A 12,463-nucleotide genomic window follows, 5' to 3' on the forward strand; every position below is an offset into this window, starting at 1 on the left:
GCTTCAAGTCACAATGAACTATAGGAGTATCATAACCATAGTGAAGATATTCTAATATCATAGCCACATCAAGCATTATGCTAACTCTTTGCTACATGTCGAAGACCTGATGTTCCTTACCACACAACCAATTTTCAAGACTTACATTTGGCATATACTCGAGAACGATAGCTCTTGCGCATTGATTTGAACACATAGTGATCACCTTGACAAGATTTCTATGTTTGATGCTTCTCATCACTTGACATTCGGTATCAAACCTCTTGCATCCTTCCTCGTTTTGCAGATTTAGAACCTTTATCGCGACCATAGTTCCATTAGCCAATATGCCCTTGTGAACATAATTAGAAACTCCTAAACCAATCATGTTAGAGCTACTGAAATTCTCTGTTGCTTGTTGAAGCTAGCGGTATTAAATCAACTGGTGTTGTGATTTCTCTTAACACTACTTATAATCTTGAAGTTCCCTTCTTCTTGATCTTCACTTGATCCAGACGAAGAGAACAACAAGTACGAAGAAATTGAGACAATCACAGGAACAACACCTTTTAGCAAGTGTTTCCAAGACTTTTATCGTTTCGTTCCCTATTTGTAGCATATTGAGAACTTATTAGATAGGTTTCCACATACACCACGAAAGCCTGGAATTAGCTACGAACTTCGTCGCTAAATTGCTTGTAAGTAACATATTTTTTTGATAATCCGTCGCTAAATAGGATCAGCAACTCATTTTTGCTGTTTAGCACATAATTTGTCCGCCAGTAATTCCCCTTTTTTTTAGTAGTGATAAACCTCTTTTTCCAACAAAAGATTGAGGGGAAAATTTTGAAAACACACCACTAGTATCGTAGCGAGACATGAGCGCCAAGGGGGTTCACCCGAACCCTTTCGGTGAAAAATTACATTATATATATAAGGTTAAACTTATTTTTTATATTTATATAATAAATGTTGAACCCCTTTGGCTTCTTCGTGTGTTTACTTCTTTATATTTTTGAACCCCCTTAGTAAAAATCCTGGCTCCACAACTGATTAGTAGGTATTTTGACCTTCTATGGTTGTAGTTAAGGTACTGAAGTTTTTCTAAGACACTTTGCGATGTTTCCTGATAACTCATTTGAAGACAAATCCAAGAACTCCAAGCTTAACAAACTGCCGAATGATGATGGAATTGCCCTCCAAAACGAGTTGTTTGACAATGAAATATGAATCAGGTTTCTGAGGTTCCCAAATGTACTTGAAAGTTTTTTGCTTGAAAAGACTTCAGTTTTTCAATGTCAAGAGGAAGTTCCCCTTGTATCGAATTTTGTGTCACATTTAGAATAATTAGGCTATTCAATTGGTTGATGGAATTCATGCATGGAGAGTATTACCATGGACCTATATTAGCTTGGCCATGCACTCTGAACAACCACGGAATGCTACACTAATAACTGATACTTTAGAAATTGGCATTCAAGTGACAGAACAAGCACACCAAATAGAATTAGTTAACTCCTCCACAATTGAGAAAGTTGTAAACAGATTAATGGTGTCTAAAGAACGAGAAGAGATAAGAAGCAGAACTGAAAAGTTGGACAGAGAAGTTTGGCAATCAAGAGGTGTTTCTCAACTAAAGCTCAATTCCTTCATTGCTCACCTTAGCAGATCGATGATTATATGATCCATGTAGCTTGGACTCTTTAAAGATACCGACGGGTGCGTGTCAGATCATCCAAAATAGTACATTTATAGAGGGTCCAATATGGGCGTTGCAACTATTTCAGAGTCTTGGCAAACATAAGTTCCGATGCACTAAATTTGCTTATTGTTGTATGTCTTTAATTTCAATAGTATGGCAAAGATTGAAGGGGAATAAAATAAGCTGTAACACACAAATTGTGCTACGCGTGTTAGGATCATGCGCTTATCATCACGACTAGGGGTGGCAAAGCCGGATATGGGTCGGGTCGAAAATGGGTTGACAAAAAACGGATCGCAACTTACCGCCCATATTTAACACGGTTAAAAAATGGTTCAGTGGATAATATGGATATCCATATTATCCATATTATCCAAAGCTCTTCAAAGATGTTGGCATTGAAACAAGAAGATTAATTTACCATTTTGTCCACAAATCCAGATAATCATGGATTCAAGCTTGTGGGAAGAATAGAACTTCGAACCTTTTCAATGACACGACCTCAAAGAAAACCTTTTTTGGAAAAGAGATCCAAACCCCAATTTACCACCCACAAGTATTCCATCTACCCAGATCAGATAATCATCTTCACTCCCATGATCCATCTTATCCCACACCAAACCCATTTTACACCCCTCCCAAACGAAATTATTTCATATATGACTACTTTGTACTTAAGACAACCCCAAAAAAGTGACTATGTTTGTTTAGCCATTTTTTAAAAATGACAAAAAATGGCTATTTTTGTAAATTGACCATTTTTATAGTGACACAAAAATGGTTATTTTTGCAAAAATTTATTTCTGCTGGTCAACAACCGAAAATGCAAATTTGCAAAAATAAGCAACTTTTTTGTCATTTTTCAAAAATGGCCACTTTACAAAAGTAGCCATTTTTGTGTCACTTTAAAAAAATGGCTACTTTACAAAATTGACCACTATCTTGGAGATGGCACATTTCAAAAATGGTTATTTTAATACTTTCACAAAGAAGCTATTTTAAAAAATGGCTACTTTTGGGAATTTTTTAAAGTAACTACTTTCACAAAATGACTATTCATGAAAATTGACTACTTTCAAAAAGTTTATTTTTAAAAAGTGTCTACTTTCACAAAGTCAAAAAGTGACTATTTTCTTAAGTGAATACTTTTGCATATTTTTGAAAAGTTACTTTTCGCGTAATATTTTGAAAAAGCGGCTACTTTTGTTTTTACTTTTGCAAAGTTGCTATTTTTGAAAGTTACTACTTTCACAAAATGTCTAGTTTTGCAAAGTTGAGAGATAGGGGTGGTGGTAGATAGAGGTACTTGAAGAGGTGCGATAGGGGTAGGGGGGGTGGTGAGAAGTGTAAGGGAGGTAGTATTTATATTTGCACTGGAAAATATTTTCCAAAACAACAATGCTTTAAAATTTAAATATTTCCTTCATACCAAACACACTTGTTGGTTTTATCCATTTTACAATTTACCCATAGTGGATAATATGGGTTGACTCATATTGAAATATTAAATGGATAGGGTATCCAACCCATTTAAAATGGGTTGGATCGGACGGATAACCATATTTTTAACCCATTTTGCCACCTCTAATCACGACCAAAGCTATAATTTATCAAGGTTCAGTGCGATCACTCTGCAACTCTATCTTAGCTCTGACAAACTTTATTGAAACAAACAGACAACTGTCATATGTTAATCAAGAAGATAATCATGGATTCAAGCAACAGCCTCAAGTTGAAGCATCTCAAAACTCAACAGATTAGTGAATCTTAGTGGAAAAAAAAAATGAATTTACAACAAGTATTCCATCTACTTCAGACAGATAATCAACTCAATGATCTCCAGCAAAAAACTGGAGTTTACACTCTGCAAAATTATTCACTGAAGAATTTGATACTTAAAATGAGAACAGCAGTTGCTCATAAAAAATGATGATGTGTTTTGAATTCTCATATCCCTTCCTCTTTGCAGTGATCTGCTGGTCAAAGGAGTTGCTGGGTGCTTCCAGGCATGATTTGTATTGGCTATTCCAACAATGCTTAAAACTTTATTTTGCTCGCTGTTGGTTCACCTTTCAATAGCAGTTTTTACAAATGGTTTCTCGAAATATAATTGCATACATAATCATGGATTATGGGTGGTTTTATATACTCGCTGCCAAGTTTTGGGACCTATAGTCAATCCAATATGCAAAGACTTCTGATATAAAAGCACTGGAGCAGAGAAGTTACAGTCTCCAAATTTTATCAGGAACGCCAGGAACAAATAACTGCTGATTTTGCTTTAAAGCACATTCTTCCTACCTCTTTTCATTCTAAATAAACAAAGATCTAAACCAGATGCATTGGTATACAGAGTTCTTTTCTCCGGCAGTGACCAAGAACTTAAAATGAAAATGTCAGAACACACCTAGTTTAAATATAATCAGTCAGTAAATGTACAAAAACTGATATAGGTGATGTGTTCCTCCCAGGCATATCAGCAAAAAAGGCTCTTGTCCCCTTGGATCTATCAAACTGAAGTATAATACCCCTTAACTCATTCTGGCTTCTTTAAGTTCAGGCAGTATCTGTGCTTGGTTGAACAACTCCTGGCAGGCTCCTTTTCTAAATCACCAAAATCAGCAAACAGTGTCTCAGAGGAAACAAAAAGTTAATGATATAAGGATGGCTGTGGTTGGTTACATGATTATTGGACCTTGCCAACTGGTAACATTTCAACAACTCTCTCAGAAGGAAAACAAGACACAGTATTACATGAAGTAACATTGTAACAAGATAACCCCCATAAAATATGTCAAACGAATTAACACCATAAGCGTTTGGGTAGTGGGTGGTTTTATATACCATCTCGCTGTGTGTGTAAGTTTTGGGATAAATGCACACCATAGAAGATGCAATCCAATAATTGCAAAGACTTCCGATATTATGAAAGCACTGGAGTCACAGAGGAGTTAACCAACTTCTAAATAGTACTCATGTCACAGAAGACGCTAATATTAAAGGAACACCAGGATACAAATAACTGCTGATTTTGCTTTAAAGCACATGCTTCCTACCTCTTTTCATTCTAAATAAACAAAGATCTAAACCAGATGCATTGGTATACAGAGTTCTTTTCTCTGGCAGTGACCAAGAACTTAAAATGAAAATGTCAGAACACACCTAGTTTAAATATAATCAGTCAGTAAATGTACCCCCAAGAAAAACTGATATAGGTGATTTGTGTCCCTCCCAGGCATATCAGCAAAAAAAGGCTTCTCAAGCAAATACTGTCCCCTTGGATCTATCAAACTGAGGTATCTACCCCCTTAACTCATTCTGGCTTCTTTAAGTTCAGGCAGTTATCTGTTGCTTGGTTGAACAACTCCTGGACCTGCTTTAGCTCCTTTTCTAAATCACCAAAATCAGCAAATAGTGTCTCAGAATAAACAAAAAGTTAATGATATAAGGAGGCACATAGATATTTGGACCTTAGCCTAACTAGATCAACTTTCACTACTCTCTCAGAAGGAAAACAAGGGAAAAACAAATACACGAATGCTAACATTCCTCCATCACATATTGTGCAGTCAAGTAAATGATATAGGTTGGTGGAAGACTGATAAGCTGGAAGTAGTAGCTCAATCAGTTCACAACCATCTCGGTCTCTGTGTGTGTCTGTGTGTGTATAGCCATGTATTGCGTAATAAATGCCTACACCAAAACCAAAGCTATGTCAGATACACTAAGAACAAATTCTTACCTGCTGCTTCCAGTTGTTTTTGAAGTTCTTGGCCAACTGCATCGTTCTCAGCCTACATCACATACATACATACATACAGAGTAAGAATTATTGGGTGAAAATATAGATAAAACACTACGCCCAAAAACATATGACAGAATAATCTTTATTTATCCTTTTTATTTTTTAATTTAACTACGGTAGAGCTAAGGATGGCAATGGGGCGGGGCGGGGCGGGTTTGATCTGCTGCGGGGCAGGGCGGGTTTGACCTTATGCGGTTGCGGGGCGGGGCGGGTTGAAACATTTTTTTGAAAATTTAGTGCGGGGCGGGTTGCGGGTTTCTTCCTAGAGATTGTAAATTTTCCTTTGTTGCATCTCTGTAGAAGGGTAGAAGAAACAAACAGCAACTTCCATCTTCAAGGGGATTCCATTATTACCAAATTAATTTTTTTAAAATTTAATGTATGCAAGAAGTTTCCAAAATAAATTATAGAGCTCAGGTAATTATAAGTTCAACTGAGAAAAGACTTTCTGTTAACCATTTTCGATATTCACCAACTTAACTATAGGAAATCATATACTATTATTTTATCTGAGTTAGTATGTGAAATATTATTATGTAAATATAATACTACTTAAAATAAAAAATATATAATCCTTAATTACACAAGCCATCCATTTAGTTCTTATCTCAAAAAAGAAAAAAAAACCATCTAAATCTGTTGGTTTGGCTCTGTATGACATACAAAGGTTCTTAGTTTATTTATCAAGAATCAAGATACATTCCTAGTTTATTTTTTAATGCAAAAATAATTTAGTATTAAAATTTGATTTAGCTTTTCTAGATTTTTAAAAAGAAAACAGTGCGGGGGCGGGGCGGGGTGGGTGCGTCTTCAAAAATATTGTCGGGGTTTCGGATACGGGGCATTTTTAAAACACAGAGAAATGATAGTGCAACTTAGGGTGCGGGTTTACGTGGGGCGGGGCGGGTTTAAAACACAGAAATTTTGCGGGTTAAGGCTAAACCCGCACCGCACCCGCCCCGCCCCATTGCCATCCCTAGGTAGAGCTTCTGTTTCTCAGTGAGAGTATGACATTGGAATCGGAGGGAGGCGGAGCATCACCTTGTTCAAATATCATATGTCAACACGCTATTTACACCCATTATTTACACAGAAGTCTATTACCTGGAGTTCTGCAATTCTTTTCAACTGGGCTTCTTCACCCCCATCTGACAAAGGAAGAGCAGCAACCAACGCATCAAACTGCGCAAAAGAAAAAAGAGATTATGTTGTCAAGAATACAATGACATTGTAGCACAGTTGCACTTTATGAGCACATTGTAATTGGTCCGAATTAGAAGAAGAACAAGGATGTATACTTTTGCTTGTTTTCAACTTGTAAATATGACTTCCACCATAGCCTTTGTGCCGAAGATTTATAATATTGCTACCTTTCTGAAAAAAAAAAAAAAAAAAAGGTAATCCATGTCATGAAATTGTTTTAATGTTGGTAAGAATCTTCATTCCCAAGTCTCTTTAGGGAATAGTCCAATCTTTTCCAGCACCGGTGCAATACGAAAGAGTCCTTTAGACGCCATTTAAAACAAAATTGAGAAGTCTTTTAGGTGATGGACTTCGAGTTAAATGTATGAGGTTATTGCACCAAATTTGTTGTTAGGCTTTGAAAAAGCAATTCATTTAAGACGAGCGGTCAAAAATTACCACAAACATTATAAAATCTTGTGTGCTATATATGGATCTATTCTTTATAGATATTTGGGTTATGTGTGTACATCAAGAAGCAAACTATTTTTCAGCATGCTGGTATTAACTGTAGATCTGAATTGCTTATATTCCACTAGTTATTGATTGTCTAACAACTGATAAAGATGGTGCTATCTTGTAGGACTCTGGTCTATGGGGTCAGCCTGCTGATCCGAGTCAATGGAGTGCTTATTAAGGCTATGGACAAGGTTATGATGCCTATGCTTATGAAGCCACCCAGGATCCTTCACAATATGCATATGGTGCATATGCTGGTTATGTGCAATACCCTCAACAGGCAAGATTTTGCTTATTTTTCTCATTCAGGCCAATTCCTTTTTGTTGATTATGATGAGAATCTGAATGATTAAGCTACTTCATGAACTTATCTGCCAACTTTTTTGCATTCTGGAATAGCTGATAAGACGAGTGCACTCGGTAAAATCATCGTAATTCTCTTGGTCATAACTTTTAAGCATCATGTTAAAGTCTTTCATAGTCTTTCACTCTTCCTAGCTGTGTCAGGCAATTCCAGAATATTGCTTCCCTATTGTATAGGTCTCCTCATTTTGCTGAACAGACTGCAAAATATGCACAAGAAAATTTTTTCAGGGATCTGTTCAGCATAGAATCAGGAAAATGTGATTTTATTTAGAAACCCATGTCTTATGCAATTACTTCAAATGCTTTGTCTGAAGTATTTAGGGAAGCTTTGCAACTTTTTCTAATATCTCATCGTCTTCATAACTTCTACTCTGGCCTGGTTCTTGATTTTTTTTCCGGTCTTGACTGCTTTTTAAGTTTTTTTAGTTGTGAATGTTATGGCTGGTCTATCTTAGACTAGTTCCCTGAAGTTTGATGTCTGTTTCATTACCAAACATTATGTAGTAGTTGACAATAACTCATTGGTGTATGAGCAGGCTCTCCATGTGATGACTACACTGTGAACTTTCTTTTTCCTTTCTTAATATGGAAAAGGGCCAAAATTACCCCTGAACTTTGAGAAATAGTTTATCCATACCCTTCGTTATACTATTGGGCCAATTATGCCCTTACCATTATACTATTGGGCCAATTATGCCCTTACAGTTATACTATGGTCCAAATTTACCCCTAATCTAAACGGACTGCCATGTGTCCTAATCCTAGACGCCCAATCCATTTCCCCCCAATAATTCATCCGGATCAAATAATTCTCCGGATCCGACCCGGATGAAATCATTTCACCCAACATTCAAGGGTACTCTCAAGTGCTGTGACTGTGCAGCTTAAGTTTGGCAGAATGCTAGAATAGACAACCTCTGATTGTGAGGCAAGGAAATAAAACTGTGAACTTGAACACCTTGGAGAAAATGACAGAGTTGTCCATATACATTTCATAGGAAAACAGCTGAAGTGCGATAAACTAGAATTCAGCTTTCCAATTTTGACGAAAGGCTTACCCGCTGAGACTTGGCCTAGATGTCAAGGTCCAGACCTGAGAGCAAGTGCTCAAGCTAAAATCCCTAGACGTATGACATTCTGTCGTTGGAATTTTCCCACCATTATGCGTCTCAGTCAGGTTTTAATTTGAGTAGTTGGTGATGACAATAGCATTATTGTATTTGTCGTTAAAATGAACAGCAAAGGACTTAGGTATTTGAACTCAGCCACACTGGTTTCAAGTCTCAACAAACAAAGACTTAATGTATCTTGTATAGAACTGCATGTACACATAAATATCCCCATGATATGACCTAAAGATCTGATGTTTCAAAACATAAACAGACTAGTCAAGGAAGACCAAAAGACATTCTTTTGACCAAAAATGAAAATTTTATATTCTGTGGCTTGCTTATCTTAGTGATGTATAAGCAACAAGGGTGTAATAGAAAGAAAATGCGAAGGTTTACCTGCTTGGCAGCCTTAACAAAAGCAGAACTCATTTGCTTTGGTTGGTCTGCAACATTGGTTGAGTCTTGTGTAGGATTAGGAGGAGGAGGTTCCGGATAATTAGGTGAGAGACGAACAGGAGGAGCATCCCTCTGAAGAGTACCAAAAGTGTTGAAAGCAAGAGCTGCCATTGTATTTACTTGCTCCTGTAGCTGTGATATGATATCCATCTTGCAGATCCTTCCCTAAATTGCTAAAAAAGCAGTGAATGTATTGTCTATGCATTTTCTCAATGTTTAAACATATTCCACAAAAGCATAAAAAAAAAAAAAAAACAATAAACAGATATGCACTGTTAAATGCAATGTAAGAGCATTGTCTACAATCAATTTTAGCACCCCTTTTTTAAGAAAAGAATAGAGCAGCAACTGAAGTGAACCATTTAACAAATCTATCAACATCCAAAAATTCTGCACAAATCTATCATCACTTAAGGAGAGTGGGTGAGGATATTAGACGTTTAAGTCAAAAGATGCAAATGTGTTATTCTTTATCTTCGAACTTGCCAATCCAATCTCTCTTAGACATAAAAGATAAATGTGTTAATTCAATCACATACATCAATCACAGTACCAGTAAACACTGAGGTACTCTTGAATGTGCCTGCAATTATACAATTTTTTTTTTCCTTTGGAAAGTGCAGGAGCACATGTCAAATATTATATCACCATGTTCAAGAAGCAAGAAGAAGAGCGTTACCACTTTCCATTCCAATCAGTTCATCAAAACCACAGTCTATTATTCATCCAAAGATTAAGAGCAGAAACTGTAATTAAGACTGAGATAACTAAGCATCATCTTACAACCTGTAGAGAAGTCATGCACAATTACCTGCAGCGAACGAGATTCAAGAATGCTTCCTTTCACTCACGATTTGACAAAATAAAGAGAGTTATATTTTTGGGAGTTGAGTTCAAGAAACGATGTGGGACTCAGTCCAATTCTTGAAGGAAATTTGAAGTCAAGTACTTAACCTCTAAATATGACTGAAGAAATCTAACTCAACCCCTAAATTTTTCTTTAAAATGATTTCTATAGTTGTACAGACCAAACAATAAGAAGAAGAAAAAGGGGGGAGCAAAGTTTGGGAACGATTTGGGGTTAAGACGTAAGTGACTTTGATTTGACAAATTGAGATAAATACTAGATTAATCACTTATTTTGAACATAATTAATACTTAAAATTATTGGTGTGAATTATATATATATTATGAAATGGAAAACTAACACCAAAACTAGTTTAAAATATTTTTAGTTTTTTATAAACAGTTATTTCACTCTATTTGGAAATTCAACGAGCTTGACTAGTTAATTTAAAAATAAGGAGGGCTAAAATTGAGTGTCAAACACTATCAACAATAACAAGCCGTTCATCTTGTCTTTAGATGCAATCCAATAATTGCAAAGAATTTTGATATTACAAAAGAAGTAAAGCAGAGGAGTTGACCAACTTCCAAGTAGTACTCATATCACAAAAGACGTTAATATTAAAGAAACGCGAGGATACAAATAACTGCTGATTTTGCTTTTAAAGCGCATGCTTCCTACCTCTTTTCATTCTAAATAAACAAAGATCTAAACCAGATGCATTGATCATGTAAAGACTAAGTACATCAAACCAACCTGCAGACATTCTTACCAAAGGCCTAAACAGGATTCAATATCAACATCTATGCTTCAAGCTAGGACTCCTCAATGTCTTTATAGCTCCTAGCTTGAGGGGGTGTGTTAAACAAAGAGAAGAAGATCATCAAGGACAGTAAAGCAACTTTACCCCTTCACAAAGTTAGTTATAATGTAGTCCCAAAGTTAGTTATTGACACTGTTAGTTAGAACAGTCTCGACTAATGAGGAGATTTGAGGTTAAGTAGTTAATATGTAGATTGTAATCACTTAACACAATCATATTCAATCCATGAGATATGAATAAAATCTTCTCTCTAAACATCCTACCTCTTGTGTTCTTCAATATTGAAGTGTATACTTTCTGTTCATCTATGTATATCACTGTATATCTCTGAATTCAACAAATTTCTATTCAGAGATCAGTTTTATGACCTATATGTCGCGCTTTAAAATGTAAATTATTATTATTATTTTTTTTTTAAAGATATGGAGGCGTACCTAAATACACCGAATGCAGATGTAATTATTTAGTCTTGTGGTCCTTGATCTTCTAAATCAATACATACAAGTTTTAAGAGAAGATACATTGAAGAGGGATTTATATAAAGGTATACATCAAATCAATACCAAATATTTGTATTAGAAAACTTTAAACTATGTATAGCAACGTTTTGTAATCAAGGGAAAAACACGTTTTTTTAAGTTTTTTACTCGGTGTTCAGTACCCCAATTAGGCCCCCCATTAAACTGGATTCAAGCCGTGTGCCTATTAAAGAGAAGATGCTCCCTACCAGGAGTTTTTTTTTCATATTTTAAAATTCAAACCCAAGACCTCTAGTTAAGGTGGACCTAATTCAATTCAACTTGCTGTGACTAATCTTCTCTTTGGTAAATTAATAAATTTAATCATGTCAACCTAGATACATTCAATAGATAAATATATATAACAAATTTGTTGCTATAAAAATGTGTTAACTATATAAATATATATCCTTTAATTTTCCTTATTATAAGATAGTGGTAATATAATGCAAGATCAGCAATTTGAATGCTACCAAAGTTGAGGTACATATATAGTATAACTATATAAGACACATTTTATGACTCAAATCTCTATATATAAGCAGCACCAAAAACATAAATCTAGAACAAACAAGTTAGTAAAAAATATCGCTAAGATGATTGGGGCAAATATTGTTCCATTTATAACAATAGTGATGCCAGTTTTGATTTCTAATTCACAATTAGTATACTGTGGACCAATCGATCCCAAATGTTTTATGAAATGTGCTCATTTATGTTTCCAAAATCCTGGTTGTTACATGGCATGTGCAAGATAATGTGGGGGTTCTCTCAATAAGAATTCTTCTCCAATGCACTATTGCAATCTTGATTGTTCAATTCACAAGTGTGCAAGTTTAATCAAAGGTACCTTCTCATTCGTTAAACTTTTTTGGCTTTGAATAGATCTTAGAGAATTTTCAATATCCAGGAGAAATCTATTTTACGGCTCGTAATAAATATGTAAGATTGTGCAATATATATATATATATGAGCAAACAGTAGGGTCGAGGCTAACGTTGTTCGGAAGTATAACTTTCAAAGAGATATATTTGCACAATTTTAAAAAAAATTGGGACAATATATTGACCTAAAATGGGACAATTGCGTAAATCAACCCTTAACTTGACATCATTATATGAACTCGTAAACTTTAAGTTCTCGAACTAACTATG

The 12,463-nt window shown here is 35.4% G+C and overlaps 1 protein-coding gene across 1 annotated transcript; it reads right to left on the bottom strand.

Annotated features, from left to right (window-relative positions):
* Nucleotides 1–4,685: 4,685 nt before the first annotated feature.
* On the bottom strand, nucleotides 4,686–9,271 carry LOC132041064 (mediator of RNA polymerase II transcription subunit 21-like). The gene is made up of 4 exons (XM_059431820.1): nucleotides 9,062–9,271; nucleotides 6,591–6,668; nucleotides 5,424–5,475; nucleotides 4,686–5,071 (listed from the first exon to the last, which is right to left on the bottom strand). Exons 1-4 carry the CDS (start codon nucleotides 9,269–9,271, stop codon nucleotides 4,995–4,997), a joined length of 417 nt encoding a protein of 138 aa, XP_059287803.1. The 3' UTR covers nucleotides 4,686–4,994.
* Nucleotides 9,272–12,463: the final 3,192 nt, after the last annotated feature.

Source organism: Lycium ferocissimum, chromosome 12 (genome assembly GCF_029784015.1).
Source record: "Lycium ferocissimum isolate CSIRO_LF1 chromosome 12, AGI_CSIRO_Lferr_CH_V1, whole genome shotgun sequence".
Taxonomy (NCBI): domain Eukaryota; kingdom Viridiplantae; phylum Streptophyta; class Magnoliopsida; order Solanales; family Solanaceae; genus Lycium; species Lycium ferocissimum.